At 40.6% G+C, this 18539-nt stretch overlaps 1 protein-coding gene across 1 annotated transcript in view; it reads right to left on the bottom strand.

The window, feature by feature from the left end:
- Nucleotides 1–2567: 2567 nt before the first annotated feature.
- Nucleotides 2568–18539, bottom strand: part of ACAD11 (acyl-CoA dehydrogenase family member 11) — an 87428-nt gene continuing 71456 nt past the window's right edge. Inside the window, exons 14-20 of the mRNA XM_031940121.1 lie at nucleotides 14891–14957; nucleotides 14087–14172; nucleotides 12287–12358; nucleotides 11025–11179; nucleotides 5820–5936; nucleotides 4803–4912; nucleotides 2568–4082 (exon numbers count right to left, since the gene is read on the bottom strand). Coding sequence (XP_031795981.1) covers nucleotides 3968–4082; nucleotides 4803–4912; nucleotides 5820–5936; nucleotides 11025–11179; nucleotides 12287–12358; nucleotides 14087–14172; nucleotides 14891–14957 — 722 coding nt within the window. The 3' untranslated portion in view covers nucleotides 2568–3967. The remainder of the gene's footprint in view (nucleotides 4083–4802; nucleotides 4913–5819; nucleotides 5937–11024; nucleotides 11180–12286; nucleotides 12359–14086; nucleotides 14173–14890; nucleotides 14958–18539) is intronic.

Genomic DNA, 18539 nt, shown 5'->3' with positions numbered 1-18539 from the left:
GACAGATCTTTCCTGAAGTCTTTCTAAACTATGGGCTGGAAAACGGTTTCACTCCATCTTTTTGTGGATTCTGTCACTCCAGAATTATTTTAGAAGCTTGATTTAATGTTGTTTCTCAGGTAAAGTGAGGAGAGCTCAGGCGACTTCCTGGCTTCTCTCCACCATTTTGGCTCCCCATGTAAAACTAATCTTAGCTCAATTAGTGACAGTCTTCCAGTCTCTCTGTTTGCCACATGTAAAGTAAGAAAAATACTGTTTGATGGAATTATAAAATACTTTAATTCTTGTCAAATTAAAGCAAGTTGAGGATGTTATCTCTACCTGGAACAAAACATTTTGTCAGAGAGAGTATTTTTGAGGGAAGATTGGTTCATGTCTCAGTCATCAATATCTTATCTCCAAACTAACTTGTTTGGAAACAGTGATGGATGATTCTCATTCTGCTTACTTACAACCTAGAATTAATTACTCCTTATTCTATTTGAAGAGATCCCTCTCCCTGTTTAAACACTAGCCCTCCTCAATTATCTGTATAGATAGATTAATAGATGAAATAGGCAGCCTTTAAACTTTAATGAGGAACAACTCTACCTTGAATATTCTTATTCTGCCTTACATAAGCAGGCTAATAAAATGAGAATAAATGGAAACGACATACAAGTTGTTATGTGCAAAGTGACTGGATAAGCTGTCCCTTGCCTAACAGATTTAATTTTTTAATTTAATTTGAATGTGGATAGAAATTTTATTAATTTATTTCCAATATTCCTTTATTTATAATGTTTATTACTGAAATACTATTTAGAAGACATGGCAAAACATACTTGTATTTTCTGCCTAAAACCCCTCAGAGATGCTGCCCAGTGAGCTCTTTTGAAGGCCCCTTTTAGGATACCTGAAGGGTTTGAGGACCCCAGCAGTGCCGCTCCTCTGTCACTCTGGTTCCCTGTATGAGATGCTCAGGAGGCTGCTGCCACTGGGTTGGGTTATGGCTCTGTGGCGCCTGGCAAAGAGATGGTGGCCCAGCGATTCTTCCCCCAGTGCCAGTGCCCTTTCCCCTCCCATCCCACTCTGCCCGCTCACTGACCTGTTGTCTATCCTTTCTCTCAACATGTAAGCCCACCTTCCATGTTCACTTGAGTCTGATTTCACTGGGATAAAGACGTTGAAGGGAGGGAAGAGACTACATTGTATGATTTCCCCCTCCCCTTTTTCCTTATTCAGTACTGGAGGGTCCTGACTGGTGAAAGCCATACTATTTGGGGAAAGCAGCTTCAAAGTGGGGAGGGAGAAGGCTATTACAAGGACACTGTGATTAGCAAAAGCCTCGTGTGCATCTGGGACCTAACTCAAACTGACCAGCACCCGGCCTGTGGGGTCCCTCTTGGGTTGAAAGCTATTATGAGGATAGACTACCCAGATTCAAGCTATAACAACATATGAGAAGGACAGTGACCAGAACGTACTTCACTGCGTCTACCACATAAACCTGGCACTTACCCAGGGGTTCTGGCCCAACCCCGAGCCCTGGGACTCAGGCCAAAAATCAGAACTGCTGGCTAAGCATCATGCAAATTCCTAATGACATATGTAATGATGCTTTGCTACTCCTTCTCCCTTTGTTTGATTTCTATAATTAAGGGACTTTTGGGGAGGGGGTGTCTTTATGGAAATCCACTGAATAGTCTGGCTGCTGTCCCAGACTTCATGGCAGAGATCTGAGATCCAATGAACTGTCTGGAAGCCAGATAGCAAATATGTAAATAACCCATTATGGCTATTAAACTCCTCACATAATTACAGTGACTCTCTCTGCCTTTTTTTGATACAAATAGCTTGTCCCTTGGTTGGGGAGGAGGGGAATTCTGGATCCTACTGGTATTTTCCTGTGGCAAAAAGGAAAAGGCAAAAAAAGGGTGAAGCTTTTTGGCTAGATAGATATAAGTTCTGGGTGCAATTCTTCACAAGCAAACTGGCTTCCCTCACTCCTCCAGAACACAACTATGCTGAAGAGTTTGAGTTACGGCTTTGGGTCCATTGTAAGTATCCCAAGAATCATCTCACTACCTTCACTTGCCTTGTAAAGAAATTAAAATGCAAGTTGAAATGATCTCTAGAAACCAAAATCTTTTGAATGTGCTTCAAACAAACTGATTTAAGAATCTTTCTTTTATTTGGGATTTTAGTATAATTTATAGTAGTTTATTCCAGCAACATACAAAGATTTTTAACAGTGCCTTAAAGACTTGATTTCTAATTTGTTTTTCTTTTGAAATTAAATTTATTTAGTATTTTATTTCATCTCTGTCACATGTAAAATTAATTTTTAACACTTGTTTTTAAAACTTTTGAGTTCCAAAGTCTCTCCCTTCCATGTTCACTATTCCTTACTCCCCACATTGAGAAGACAAGCAATTCAACATAGGTTATAAATTTGTAGCCATGCAAAAATTTCCATAGTAGTCATGATGTGCAAGAAAACAGACAAAAAAAAATCCTTAAGAAAAACAAAGTAAAAAAGTATGTTTCAATCTGCATTCAGACACCATTAGTTTTTTCTCTGGGCATGAATAGTAATTTTCATCCCAAGTCCTTCAGAGATGTCTTGGATCATTGTATTGCTGAGAAGAACAAATCATCTTACAATATTTGTGTTACTTTACGCACAGTACGTTGTATTTTGCAATATACTTGATTTCCCAGTAACAATGTTGGCACATAGAATAAGTGAGGGCTCTCCATTTGAACAATCTTAAGAAAACTCTAAAGATCTCAAAGCATTTCTGAAAGGTTTACATCTAACAAAACTTTTCACTTTGGCAGGAAGCGAGTAAGTTAGGTCTGATCTGCAGGTTCAGCAAAATGATGTGCCATCCTGAAGACAAGACAATGGCCTGCTAGTCTGTCCGCCAGTATGAGAAAAGTTGTTCCCTGATCGCTTTCCTGCCACATCAGGTGTTTAATTCACAGGAGATCTGAAATACTATTTAGAATTTAGAGGCGCTAGAAGTGCATTACAATTTATAACCATAATTAATTTAAGCCAGTTTGTGGCAAATCCTGCCCATTGAACAACACAACCTGTTCATGTATAAAGCTAGAATGAAAATTCCTTAAGGACAAGAGCAGTTTTGTTCTGGTCCCTGAATCCTCAGCATTGGACATAATGTTCTGTATGGGTCAGATTTGATGACTTAGTGACCTTGAATTTAAAGGCAGGGAGCACACTAATTTCTTCACAATGATGTTGCAAAGGCTTTCCTTTATATTACTACCAAGCCGCACTCGAATCCTCCTTTAATAAGAAGTCCTGACCTTTTCTGGGTGTCATGGGCCCATTGGGCAGTTAGGGAAATGTCTATACTCCTCCTCAGAATCTTGCTTTTAAACGCATAAACTACAACAGGGGATTACAAAAATAATCAATCACAGTGAAATATAATGATCAAAATAGTAAACAACAACAACAAATAAGTTCATGAAGATCAGGTTGAAAATCTATGCTTTAAATGTTTCCCTAAAAAAAAATATCCAAATGGACAAACAGAACTCAGGGCCTCAAAACTAATATGCTGGCTCTTTTTAAAAAGCCACTTTTATTATGATTTTGTTTCTTTGCCATCACTTTACTCAAATCAGAAGTTTAAAAAGTCAAAAGTCCAATCAAAAATTCTACGTCAGCCTGGGAGACTGAGAGCTAAAGAATTAGCTGTTTGGAATATATCTTCCACTGGAAAATTTGCCTAATAAAAGAGATACTAAAATTAAAGTAAATTAATTATATGCAAAATGGCTAATAATTTGTAAAAAATGAACATTTGATCTAATATTTCCTATGCTTTGATTCCTACAAAAACACAAGATTAAAAATGAAGGGCCAATTATCCATCATGATTCATATGCTACTTAAGCAGGTGCAGCTGTGCCCGACATCTAGAATATCTGGTGGTGCCAGAACCACCCAGCCCTACATCCTGGCAGTCAGCTTGCGGGCCTGGTCCCGCAACTCCATTTTTGCAATTGCTGAGAGATGAACTTCATCGGGCCCGTCTGCTATTCGTAAGGTTCGAATCATGGCATACCTAGGGAAGAGAAGTGGGGGAGGTTTACTCGAAGGCAAACCAACTTTAGCCTTAGCCAAAGGGAGGAGCAGTAAGGGTGCTGAGATGGGAAACACTGCCAGGAGGAGCTCAGCAGGGCTGCCAGTTAAAAAGAAAGGGAAACAGGTACAGTGGGGGCTGGGAAATGGGACAGGGATGACCCACAGACTTGCTGAGGGGGTTTGTGTTTATTCCAGCTCGGGAGGAGGACTTTCAGAGACCCCTCACCTTAATGCTAGGGGGGGCAGTCACAGGAGTGTGTAACTCGGAGAAGTGCTGCAACTGGGCCCGGCGCCCACTCCCTGCCTCTACCTAAGGCCAGAGAAGGAGAGGAGGGGATGCTCCAGAGGGCGGGAAGGGGCTGGGAGGCCCCTTCTGACTGCCAGGAAGTCACATTCCCAAGCAGATTTCCTTGGCTCATGTTGCTGCAGGCTGTGCTGACCCCTTAGGTGGTAACAGAATGAGACTGACCCCAACACTTTTGGTGCGGAGCCACTGGGGGGCTCTCCAAGGCTGTTGCTGCTCCCCAACCCTCCTCTCTCTACCTCTTCCCACATCCTCCTTAGAGCTCCTTAAGAGCCTGTTCCTCTTCAAGGCCAAAGCACAATGATGGAGATGGAGGGTCATAATTTGACAAGGGGTTTCTTGTCTCTCTGCCCCCCAAGCATTTTAAGAAATAGTATTTAAATGATGGCTACTCACATTTTGGCTAAAGGAAAATCCTGAGAAACTCCAGCTCCTCCACAGACTTGGATTGCCCGGTCAACAATTTTGCAGACTGCCCGTGGGGCGGCCACCTTGATCATGGCAATCTGTAAATATATGGAGTGAAAACAGGAAGATTAAAGCACTAGGGAGAATCCGAGACGATCTGCCTGTCTTTACAGACAAGTGAAAGGTAACTGGAGGCTTATCCGATACAATTCTCCCTGCAAACAGGTTTTGTTCAGATGGCTACAACAATGCTCCTGTGACCCAAGAAGATCCCCCCCCCTTGTTATTTCCTTGCTGTGGGGAGCCTGGTACAGACAGGCCCTCTCTGACCAACATGGCAGCCGGTCAGTCCCTGATGCTCTCAGGAGAGTTGCCCCAAGAAGTATGTGACTTGTACAAGGTCACACAACTAATATGTATCAGAGGCAGAACGTGGACCTGAGCCACCTCTCCACCAATGCTCATGTTTCTGAAATGTTGTCTGGCTGCAGAAGAAAGAGTTTGCTCATCATCCATCAGGGAATGGAGTCACATCACTGACAAACACGAGCTGGCTGCTGAGACTGACTCCCAGAAATAGGGATTGTGCAAGCAATTCCCCCCAATCACTTTGTTAGATGGAAATCTGAAAATGAAAGACATTTCAAGTTTTGAAACCCAGCCCCCGAGCGTGTGTCCGATGTCCTGATTCCATCCTCAGCAAGCTGGAATTCTGAGACCACTAAGGGCCCACGTTGATGTGGGGCTGGCACTGGGCAGATGCCCTGCACCAAGTGCTTTACCATTAGGGCCTCATCTGATCCTCACCACAGTCTGAGAGGCAGGGGCTCTCAGCAGCCCCGTTTGACAGATGAGGAAGCTGAGGACGGCTCAGTGCTTTGCCCAGAGTCACACAGCTCATGAGTGTCTGAAGCCGCTCCTGACCGCAGGTCTTCCAGGGGCCAGCCTGGGTGCTCTCCTTGGTCTGGGAGCACAGGGTCCCCGAGCTGGGGGCACCGGCTTTACCTCCTTCCTTGCCTGGGCACTGCCCAGCGTGTCAATGCTGTGGGCTGCCTTCAAGGTCAGCAGGCGCGCCTCCTCGATGGCGATGCGGCTTTCAGCGATCCAGTGGGCCACCACCTCCTACAGCACAAGGAAACAGAGTGGAAGCTGAGTTTGTCTCTAATACATGAATCGAATGCTTGCGGCCTTGCAGCCTGCCTCAAAATAAGCCAACAAGACATGAAAAGCTTTAAATCCGAAAATCGCTATTAACAAGTTCAAAATCTTTCACCAAGCAGCAGACACCATGCCACGACTCTGAGCCTCGTGGATACGGCATGATGCCGGATGCTGCATTTTCAATTTGAATTTAAGTTAACTTGCTCAAAATGTCCTATGATTGTAGATTTCATGTTGAAGGGTAGGGCCTTGGGAAGACATCTCATTCAGAAAGATTGTGATTGGCTACAAGTCCCTGGCCTCCCTGTCCAAATCTTGGGCTTCCCTTTTAAAGTCCATCTCTACCCTACTCTGGAATCTAGGGAGGCAACATCCCCGGCAACAGCATCCTGGTGGATGCTAATTAACTTTACTATAACACTGTATGGATAAAGTGACTCAAACTCCAGATTTTTTAATCTGAAAAAAAGATTCAGATTTTTAAAAATTTAATATCTGGTCCTAGGCATGTTAATTCTGTGTTCTAAAGCACTGAGAGTTAAGACGGAATTTCAGGGTGAGCCAATTGTGCATTCTTTCACATAGTTTACAACTGACGTCTATTTTTTTCAAAGTAGAAAACATTCCAATGTGTCAATAATAGTTTATCTTGGACTCATTAAGCAATCTGACGGCCAATAAAATGGGCCTTAATTTTTCTTGGAATATCCATCAGCAAATGTTCCATTTTCAGCAAGAATCAGAAGTTTGATTTCATTCTTATTTCTTATAGAATTGATGGAGTTTCCTGTGTCACTCTCAGTGATCAATTGTGATTAAAAGAATACTATTTTTAACAAGATGATAAGCTCATAATCAAATGGCCTTGATTTTATTCATCAGGAACAAAATCAATGTTGGCTCTTATTCTTAGTATTCTATTGTTAAGTATTTCTTATTCTTAATATTTCTTATTATATTAATATTCTTAAGTATTTCTTATTCTTAATATCCTACTGCTGAATATTTGCCCTCTATGTTCCCTGAGGCTCAACTTTGACAGAGAAATGAACAATCCCAAGGAAACCTGCAGTCATGTCTTTCTGTTGTGAAACTGGATGATAACCATTTCATCCCCAGAGTCAGAAGGAATTTAATGCCTAGAAAGAGGAATCAAATTCCTAATAAGGAAAGTTGTTTCTGTGGAGGAAAAAAAATGCATACAGGAACCAGTACTTGTGCTCTTTCTTCCCACTAAAATGTACATTAGCTTTGGAAAAAAGAATCAAATATTCTAGATAACTTCTCTGGGGATTACTATGGATTTAAAGTAAATTTTTAATTCCCCTCTTGGTTGGAAGCTGAGACCATAACCATAACTAGCCATCAGGAAGGAGGCTCCCGGCACTTGGTAGAGTAGAGGAGAAAGGAATGTTATTATTTTCAACATACTCACATGTCTTTGCTCGCGTTCTGGAAGATTATTTGGTTGGTGCCAGGTGGAATTTCCAATGAGGAGAGGCATATTTATGGAAAGTTATTGACTTATTAAAAAAGTGGGAATGTTGTCTGAAAAACTGTCAGCGTAGACCTGAAGGACCCTCTTACCAAAAGGCTATGCTGATGCAGTCAAGATGTGCCCTTCTGCCACCCTGGACCTTCCTGGACACTTACACTTCCAAGTAAGGAAGGGCGTGGAGTCAGGCAGGCAATAAACATTTATTAAGTGCCTACCATGTGCCAGGCATTGTGCTAAATTTAGGGGATACAAAAGGGTAAAAGAGAGTTCTTGATCTCGACATGTGAATGACTATATAAAGTCAAGATAATCTGGAAATTGTCAGCAGAAGGAGGGCCCCAGAATCTGAATGGAACTTGAAGGAAGCGAGGAAGCAGAGAGCATTCCAGACAAGGAGTCCAGGCAGTGAAAATGCACAGATTTGGAAAATGGAGAATCTTGTTCAAGGAAAAGCAAGGAAGATACCATCACTGGATTAAGGAGAAGGTGAAATGCGGAGATTCAAGGAAGTTCCAATAAAGTTGTGATGGAAAGAGCCATCCACATCCAGAGAGAGAACTATGGAGACTGGGAGTGGATAAAAGCATAGCATTGCCACCTTTTTTTGGTTGTTGGTTGTTCGCTTGCTTTTTTCTTTCTCATGGTTTTTTCCCTTTTGATCTGATTTTTCTTGCACAATATGACAGATATGAAATATGTTTTAAAAATTGCTTGCTGTCTTGGGGAAAGGGAGAGAAAAATTTGGAATGCAAAGCTTTATAAAAATGAATATTGAAAAACATCTTTACATTTATTAGGAAAATAAAATACTAATGTAAAAAAAAAAAGAGAAGTAAGGCTCACTTTATCTCCTCCAAAAAAAGATTGTTGGGAGAAGAGTGTAAAAAAATCTAGGAAGGTGATGAAAAGCTGTATATGCTAACAGAGGGTCTCATATTTGATCCTGGAGGTGAAAGGAAGCTACTGGAGTTTGTGGAGCTACTGGGGGTGACATGGTTAAACTGGTGCTTTAGTAAGATCTCTTTGGTGACTGAGTGGGGAGTGGATTATAGGGGAGGAGACTAGAGGTAGGCAGGAGCCCTCCCCCAAGAGCTATGGCAATGCTCCTCAGGCATCTCTGTCTGAAATGATTCTGAGATTGTGAACATGGAAGAGTAATGAATGGCAAAGGAAGAACGAGCTGAAGGAATGGGTCTGCACCAGGAGGATGACAGTTAGAGGAGAAAAGAGGGCAAATCTGAGAGCTGTTATGAAGGAAAAATCGACAGGCCAAGAAACCAAGATACAGGTGAGGGAATGAAAACTTGAAGATGGCGCCTAGACTGGAAGCCTGGGAGACTGGGAAGAAGGTGGTGCCCTCAACAGGGATGAGAGAGGGGCAAGGAATCATCTCCACAGGGACCAAAAGCGAAAATGTGGAAGCAGGAAGACTGTCAAGGTCAAAGGTGTAGAGAGAAGGAGGGTCTCCTCTAGACCTCTGGGCAAATCCTTGTTCAGGGTCATGAAGAAGATGCAGCCAGAGAGACAAGAGCAGGCAGAGAAGCAGGAAACGAGGAAGATGAGGAATCTCCGAAGCTGACGGGGACAGGGGACTTTAGGGTGTTGGGAGGGGGAAGAGGAAGATCCAGCAGTGTGGTCATAGGGCTTGGAAGTGGCCCATGCACCAGGTGACTAAGGGGTTGCTGGTGACCTCAGTGAGCAATTTTAGTATAGTGAGGACAGGGGTCCTACTTTAAAGACATGGGAAGTAGGAGCTTCAGGGGCAGAAAACTTTTTCAAGATATTTAGGAGAGAGATGGATGGGAAAGGAACTGAAGGGACAGTGCCCATCTTTTGGGATTTGGGAAAATGAGCATTTTTGTAAGCTGAAAGAAAGGAGCCAGTAGAGACAGGAATTTGACGGATGGCATGGGTCCTGGAACAAGGTGAGAGAAGGCAGGAAGGAAATGGGATTATGGTGAGTAGCAGGATCTCCTTTGTGAATGGAAGGGCCCCTGACAGGGTGATGATGCTGAAGAAGGTCTTAAGAGAAGGAATGGCCTCAGGACTCAGTGAAATAGAAGTCCTGGTCATCTGCTATAAGTAGAAAGGGTGAGAGAAGAAGAAGAGAAGAAGAGAGCTCTGTGGGAACAAGGTGGGCAGTTAACAAGGACAGAGCAGGACTGCCGGCCTTCCCACGTACTGTGATTTGTAGCGGGCAAAATCAGAGCAATTCTGTCATTCTCTAAGTGGGGCCGAGAAGTTCTGGCAAAGAGGCAAGAAATCAGGCACAGGATTTGCCCAGGGATGGGGGAACCTCAGTAGGCCAGAAACTTCAGGGTAGAAACTAGTGAAACAGGAAAGCCTCCACCTGTCAAAACTGCCACGGCAGGTGGAGCAAAGTACAGAGTGAAGGAAACAAATCAGAATGTTAACAAGGGCCCAAAGACCACGTCAAGGATAGGAGCCAGCCCTGTGACTTCAGTGACCTGGAGCATGGCCTCTCCCAATACAAGCTGGACCTTCTCTGCACTTTAGAATCCTATTGGCTCTGTCTCCAGCAAGGGGAGATTAAGTCACGTTCTCAGAGTACACAACCAGGAAGTGTCAGAGGCAGAACTAAACCCAAATCTTCCTGGCTCTTGAGATCAGCATAAGGGTAAAGTTCTGATGTAGACAGATGTACACGTGTGTACACACTTTTGCTTACATATACTTAAATATCAACTGGGGTTCAGAGAGTGACAGTTTTAGAACTCACATCTTCCTTTAGAAGGAAATGCAAAGAAATAAGCAATAGAGATGCATATTTTCTACTTTGTATATGAAAATGTTCTTTGGGGTTTTGTTAAATCCAGAAAAAAAAAAGATTAAAACAAAAAAGAATGCAAGCTCCTTGAGGACAGAAACTGTGGTATTTTTGTCTTTGTATATTCAGTGTTCAGCCCAGTGTCTGGTACCTAGTTGGTGCTTAATAAATGTTTTCTAGCTGATTAAAAAAATAGTGAATCCCAAATCCTTTGAACTTCAAGTGCATTCTCTCAAAGATGCCATGCTGGAAGCCTGGTGCACTTGAGTCCCAATCCTTCTGTAGGCTTCCTAACTCTCTGAACCTGATTTCTCACCTGTAAAGTGGGGCTAAGAAGATCTGCCCCAAATTTTCATTAAGCTCAAATGAGATAATATGAGCAAAACCCTCCACAAATATTAAAAAGCACTATTTTAAATATCAGTTAATTTATTCATTATCAGAGCCACAGAAAGTCTGAGGTAAGAATTTTCTTCCCCACTTCAGCCATGCTTTGACATGATCACCTCAGATTTCATTTGACATCCAGACATACTCCTGCAATTACTAGTCAGCAAGGCCCGATTCCTCTGTGTTTGCAGAGAATTAAGAGCATCGCACAGCCTAAGTCACTTAACCTTCAGCACAGTTCCGACATCTCTAAGTGCACACGTACTTATTTTACTTTAGTAAAAAAAAAATCCTGTTTCTCGGAGGAATCATTGCCATGAATGCTCAGAGGGCACAGAGTCAAAGGAAGAGCTTATGTTCAAAACATGCTTACGTGTGCATATAATTTCTTCTGAAAGGTCACTCTCTGGGCTGCTCGCTCACACATGATCTGTAAAGCCTTTTCGGCCATACCTATTGATCTCATACAGTGGTGGATGCGGCCGGGTCCAAGACGGCCTTGGGCAATCTCAAAGCCCCTTCCTTCACCTGCGTAAAATAAAGGGAGAAGCAGAGAAAAGGCCAGACCATGATTCATAAAACACCTCAATGAATCCACAATCCTTGCAGGTATCCCTCCCTCAATCAGCAATGACCACAACCCGCTCCTGCCTCCGAGGATGCTAGGAGTCTGGCACGCTCTCAGTGTTGTGAGTAGAATGTGGGAGGTCTATCTCAGGAGGCAGTAAATCTGTGGGCCCTACTGTTTCTATAGGAATTGTTTTTTATTTTTATATTTTAAAATCACAAGACAAATTACTAATAACAACTATGGTTAACCTTTATAATGCCTTTAGGTCTGTAAAGTGCTTTACAAACATCATCTCATTTGATCCTGGGAGACAAGGGCATTATTAAGAAACTTGCCCAGGTTCACACAGCCAGCCAGAGTCTGAGACTGGTTTGAATTTAGGACGTCCTAAGTCCAGGCTCAGCCCTTTATCTATCATCCCTCCCCATCTCCCTCCAGTTATCCTTTTCTGTATTTCTCTGGACCCTCTAATATACTCTAGCTTCTGATACCTTTTCTCTGCTTCCCCGCAAGCTTTTTGGTTTCCTTTGCTGGGTGGTTTTCCCCATTAGATTGGAAGTTCCTTGAGGACAGGGATTGTCTCTGGTTTTTATTTGCATTTGTAGCCAAAAGGTTTAGCTCATACCTGGCACACTGTAGGTACTTAAAAAGTGTCTATTGACTGATCATACCACTAGCTGCATAGGTGAAGACACAAATGCAAAGAAAGTTCAGGGGTGCTTAAATTTCTACCTTACATGCAAGAATCGAATCAAGGATGTAATGGAGTTGTTTAAGAATAAGTATAGTTTAAATTATGGTGAGATCATTATTTTAGGAGAAATAAGGTATCTTATTGATTTTGTTTCGTTTTCAGGTATGCATTACCTGAAATTTAAATATTAAAGTAGGGTACAAACAGATATCTAGTACTTATCTAAAATTTTGGTGTTCCATTTTCCTACTGATTTCTCTGAATTGATAATTTCTCTAGCATTGAGTCAGATTTTTAATAATCACTTCCTGAGAAGTTATGATATAAAATATTGACTATTACTAAGAAATATTTTCTGAACATATCTTACCTAGTATCATGTTGGAAACAGGTACTCGTACTTTATCAAAATGTATTTCAAAATGTCCTCCATGGAAATTATCTACAAAATAGAAAGTATACTTAAATTCTTAAAAAGTACAAGAAGGTCATTTGGAATTACTCACTTAGTATTTTTGTTATTTAAATTCAAGAAAAGGGAAAGATTTCACAAGATTAGTTTAAATCTGGTAACTATAATATTCTCAATTGTACCTGAGTAATCCTAAACTTTGAATCCCTTCAACTATATTTTACCTTTTCTGCCAAAAGTGCCAAAATATAAGTGTGAGTTTCATAATAATGACTAAGCTTCAGAAAAAAGTCTTGAATTACTTCCAAAAAAATCACTGGATAATTCACCTTACACTTATTTCATGAGAAGCAAGACCTAATCTAATGCCTAAAGCAGGCCTTTGGCTTGGGAAGTGATGCTGGTGAGTTTTTATGCTGTGTTGATAAAGGGAGGTTTTGCTAGAGATACTTGGTGGCTATGGGTACCCCATTCCATAAGCTATGGGTCATCTTTCAAGTTCTAGAACCCTCAAGTCCTGAGTCACACAAAATTCTATCACGTGCAAATGTACACATTACGTGCAATGGTAGTTAGTCATAACTCAGCTACCAACACATGGTCTTTGGGGGAAATCAAACTTTTAAACAGTTCTAAGCAGGGGTATTCTGGTTAAGGGTTGAATAACTGAGGAGAGGGGGAATAAGTATGTGCTTATAATAAGTACTTTTAATTTCAATCTGTGATATTAATATTTTTCTCACTTTCTTAAGCCTAGATAATCAACCAAACAATATCAAGCCTTGATTTGTAACATTTGCCAATTTCCAAGGTATAAATGCTCACTCTGAAATTTAACAATCAGCTATCAAGAGCCAGTTTGAGCCGCTTCTGGCACATCCCTGATTCTAAGTCCTAAGTTTATGTAAGATGGCAATGTCCAAGACTCTGGAATACTACAAGGCAAGGTCTTGTTTAGTTGTCCCTCCCTTCTGAGTAAGTTCATTAGTTATAACATTACATGAACAGGAAGGTAAGTAACAAAGTCTTGGATGCAATCCAGCAGCATGGGGCCAACGGCAAATGCCCACAATTCTGTCAGCATGGAATGTCTGGTCAAAGGAGAAGGTTATAAAAATTAGGCCACTTGTTCCTCAAAAATGAATTAGGTGCCCACTTTGTGCCAGCTAACGGGCAGACCACGGTTTACACTCCCTGCTGCCCTGCAGTCTGGCTGCTGTCCTTAGTGCTCGGCTGAAACATTTTTCTTCTAGAAACCAGTGACCTCTCAGTGGCCAGATACCAGGGACTTTTCTCGGCCTTGTTCCTCCTGGACCCTTGTGTACAGGTCACTGCTGACCACACTCTCTTGAGGCCCCTCCCCAAGCTTCCATGACCCTGTTCACTTTTGTTCTCCTTCTACTTGTCTCATCATTTCCTCCTCACTTTCCTCCACTGGTTCATCTTCTTCCGGTCCCCTAATGAGGGCTGTATCCTCCAGGACTCTGCACTCAGAGTTTCTTATCTCTCAAAGTTTATCTGCTCCTCCCAGAAGAAAATTCTCTGCCCTTAAATTCTTTGCCTGTAACACATTCAATTTTGTGCCAAATCCTTATTTTTGCATATTATGTATTTCCCTCAATTTGATTTTAACATCTTAAAGAGCAGAGGCTGTATTTTTTCAGCTCGGCATAATATGTAATACTTTTTAACGTAGTAATTATTTAGTGAATATTTTTCAAATTAAATTAATATGTTTGCTATTTATTTCTTACTTACCCAAATATCCAAAGACCGACAATGGCCTTACCAATTTCACTCCTGGCGTGTTGATTGGAACCAGTATCATGCTGTGCTGTTTGTGTCTGTTCCAATAAAAAATAAGAGATGTCAGGATGACTTGCAATAATGTCTGCAATGGTAAAAATGCAAAAGAAACACAGTAGCACTGAGAGACAGGCTTTGATAATAATGCAAAAGGCAAAGCACATGATGACTTCAAAGATAAGTCAAAGTTACAACTTTATAAAAATCAATTTGATTGGGGGCAGCTAGCTGGCACAGTGAATAGAGTAATGGCCCTGAAGTCAGAAGGACCTGAGTTCAAATGTGAGCTCAGACACTTCTCTGTAAACTGGGCAAGTCACTTAACCCTTGAAAAAAATTAAATTGATTTTTTCAAGATTTTTCTAAGTATAAAGAAGTCTTTCTAAGACTTTAAGATTTTGAAAGACATGCTTAGAAGTAAACATTTCAAGACTACCACATTAGATTGAAGTAGAACCACATGTGAAATGATAGAAGGTTAAACAGTATGCTCCATAATCTTTCTCAACACACCTCTGAGAACTGAGAAACTTGATAAATGCAGGAAATTCTACAATGAAGCACACAGAGAAAGAACACTTTCCAAAATCTTTTCCAAATACAGATTCTGGCAAAATTATTGAAATCATGATTCAATCAAATTTACTTTCACAACAAAATTTACCTTCTAGCATGCTTTCTGGAAATTATGTTTCATTTCTGTGAAACTATCTTTGGCTTTGAAATAGGTTGTAAAATCATAACTTCTTTTATTACCTGGATGCAGAAGAACTCTTATTTCTACCCAAGACAATGGCAATCTTACATTTTGGATTCCCAGCTCCTAAAAAAAATAGCAAATATCTTTCTAAAAGATCATTTAAAACTCAAAACTCCTAATTTTTTTTTTCTGTTACTGACTTATTTGTTCCTGGCAAAACAAAAATCTTTGATTGATGGAAAATGCACACAAGCATAACTCTATCATTCTCAAAATGCGTAAATAAGTCTCTGAAGAAAAAAGGCTGGATTCCATCAGCATGAGAAACTGTAGGAAATGCCATAAGAGAAAGAAACAGTTATCCATCTGCTGCCTTTAGGACAAAAAAAAGTGCCTCCACCCAAATTAGCCCCAGATGTACACACACATACTAAGGCTGTGATATTCCAATTGAGAAGTCTTACCTGTTTAGAATTTCAATGTTCTACTGTGTGATTGGACTGTTACAAGCTATGTGCTATCCACTACCAAAAGAGGACCAAGAAGGGGCCAGGATAAAAGGAGAGATGTTTTTAGGATTTTATTCATCCAATTTAAGGGCTAAGCTATGGTTAAGGCCTCTTTCTTGGGCCTCATTCTCCAGTACACTTTGTTCCATCCTGGCTCTCCTGCACCACGAGGAAACTGAAGAGGGCCCAACCTGGGGGCTATTCAAACTGCTGAGTGTCTAGGGCATATGCTAAGGGCCTGTCTATGTGTTTGTTGTACGATAGCTTGTAAAAATTTTTATTTTTTTCAAAATGAAGATCTATTGTTTCAGCTCTTCTTCATTGAAAAAGCAAGAATAATAAAATTTCTGTTATAGGTATGTATAATTAAATAAAACAAATTCCTGCATTTGGACATTGAACCACGTTCATTGGTATTTCATAAATCTCTACCTTCCTCATCTATCACCTCTCAAAATGGGCTGCATGCTTCATTAAAAACTATCTGGAATCACAAAGGATCATTGTGTTGAACAGAGTTCCTAAGTCTTTCTTGTTTGCTTTGACAATATTGTTATTGTTGTACAACTTGTTCTCTTCTTGCTGAATTCAGTCTGTATCAGTTGTTATAAGTCTTCCTAGGTTTCTCTTCATCATTTCTTACAGTATCACAGCATTTCCTTACACTCACATAGCACAGCTTGTTTAGCAGTTTCCTACTTAACAAGCACTCCCTCAATTTCCAATTCTTTGTCATCATAAAGAGTTGCTATAAATATTTTTGTAATGGGAATCTTTTCCCTCTTCCTCTAATCTAGGTTATAGACTTAATAGTTCATATTACTAAGCTAAAGAGTATCCACAAAAATTGCTTTTTGGGCTGAGTTCCAAACTGCTTTCTAGAAATTAATATATCTATTTTCTCACAGTTTCTCTAAAATTTGTCATTTGCCAATCTGATGAGTATAAGGTAAAAGCTCACTCAGCTATTTTATTTGCATTTCTCTAATTCCTAAAGATCATTTTTAAAAATAGCTATTGATTTTTTATTCCTCTGAAAACTTTCTGTTCATGTCCTTTTCATTTGGGCAATATCTTTTTATTCATATATGGTCTAGATCTAGTTTCTGCCAGAATACTCAGTTTTCTTAAAAGATTTTTGTCCAATAGTGTTAGTATCTAACCTAATGGTGAGATTTTGGGGTTGATCAAATACTTATAACCTGGCAATTTGTGAATATGTGTTCATTTGCTGCTTAAGTACACTGTGTACTTAATCTGTTCCATTGACCAACTACTCTATTTTCCAGTTTTTAAAAATAACTGCTTTAGAGTGCAGTTTGAGATCTGATACTGATAGGCCCCTTTTCTCTCCATTTTTATATTATTCCTTTTGAGATTCTTGAACTTTTGTTCTTTTGGATGATTTAGAAATAATTTTTAGAACTCTATAAAATAATTCCTTGGTAGTTTGATTCATATGACACTGAGAAAGTAAATTATTTCATATAGTATTGACCCATATTAAAATGGCTTAGCCTACCTATAAAAAATGCATACATTTCCATTTATTTAGACTGTCTGTGTATTTTGTAGTTGTGTTCATATAGTTCCTGTGTGTGTCTTGGCAGGTAGATTCCCAAGTTAAGTGGGATTTCTTTATCTGTGTAAGTACAATGATTTTTTTGGGAAAAAATACATTTTATTGCCTTCAAGTTTTGTTTTCCCCAGTTAGACGACTGTAACAGCCACTAAAAGCCTTCTTATAAACACATACCTTCTGTCTCTCCATTTTCACCAGCATCTCTATAAACACCTAACTCCCTGAGGGGAAAAAGCATACTCTAGATATTAAATCTGCCAAAGAGATTTTATCAATTAAATCTGTAACAGCAATGATGCCTGCCCAAGTTTAAAAACAGGTCTGCACAAGATCCTACAGCGATTCAATTTTTTTTACATATATATATATATATATATATATATGTATATAATTAAAATAATCCAAAGGCTCGGTAAGATTTGCCAGGAATTGCTCCCTAAAATTAAACAGTAACATCATATAAGATAGCTAGATAAGAACTCCTCATTAAGAAATAAGTTCGTTTCATAGCCAAGAGATACCAAGATATCGAGCTGGCTAGAGTGCCTAGGCAGATATTTACTAGCTATGGGACTGGGCAAATCACTTAAGTCTGGTTTCCTCAGTTTCCTCATCTGTAAATGAATTGGAGAAGGAAATGGCAAACTAGTATCTTTGGCAAGAAAACCCCAAATGGGGTCACGAAGAGTCAGACATGATTGAAACGACTCAACATCACTCCAATGACTGAGAACTCTGGAATCAGTCTTGCTGTTACCATCTAATTGTGCTTTTGAGCCATCTTGGGGAGAGGGTAGAACAGTGCCCTCAGTGTTCTGGACTCCTGTGGCTCAACACCTTCTGGGCATCTTGTTTTAGGGCTGTCCAGTGCTCTAATTCATTAATTAACTTGCTCAGAGTCAGTATTTGAACCCAGGTCTTAACTCTCATTCTCTACCATTGCCGAGAGAACAACGGCTTTGGCATTGTAGCCTGTGGGTTAGAATGCAATTCTGCCACAAGATAGCTGTGAGATCGCGGGCCAGTCACCTACGTTCTGCATGATCCCTAAGGTAGCTCCGTATCTGAAATTCTATGACACTGCACATTGTGGGCAGACAGGACAAAGGGACTGCGGTACTGTCCAAAGGAAGGATTAACTTGGCTGATGACAAATCCACTGGCTCTTAACAAGAAAAGCTGTATTTCAAGAAAGACTCTTGGAAGGATTATCTGGAGAAAAGCTATGGAAGAAGCCTGACAATCTGTGAAATTGGCCACACAACCTGTCCAGGAAAAAAGGAAACAGCAGCAACAGGCAGGTCACAAGTATGCCGCTGCCTTACATCTCCAAGTTGTATAGGAAATGGGAAGGGGAGGAGCAAAGGCTGACAGTGCTAGGGAGGAGGACACTGGGCCAGAGCTAGCGACAGAGGAGCAAAGAGAGCCACAGGTGGGGAGCAAGCCTTTACCAAGCCCCTCCTCTACTGCTTTATAAAGGTGATCTCAGAGGGCCAGCTGACTGATGGGCAGAAAGGTTAGGGGACTGACTGGTTTCCACTGAACCCTTGGCATTTCTTCATTGGGAATGCTATTTATTTATTCTATTGCTATCTACTCTAAGCTATTTTATTT

This window comes from Sarcophilus harrisii, chromosome 5 (assembly GCF_902635505.1).
Source record: "Sarcophilus harrisii chromosome 5, mSarHar1.11, whole genome shotgun sequence".
Taxonomy (NCBI): domain Eukaryota; kingdom Metazoa; phylum Chordata; class Mammalia; order Dasyuromorphia; family Dasyuridae; genus Sarcophilus; species Sarcophilus harrisii.
This window is presented reverse-complemented; position numbering and strand designations above follow the sequence as displayed.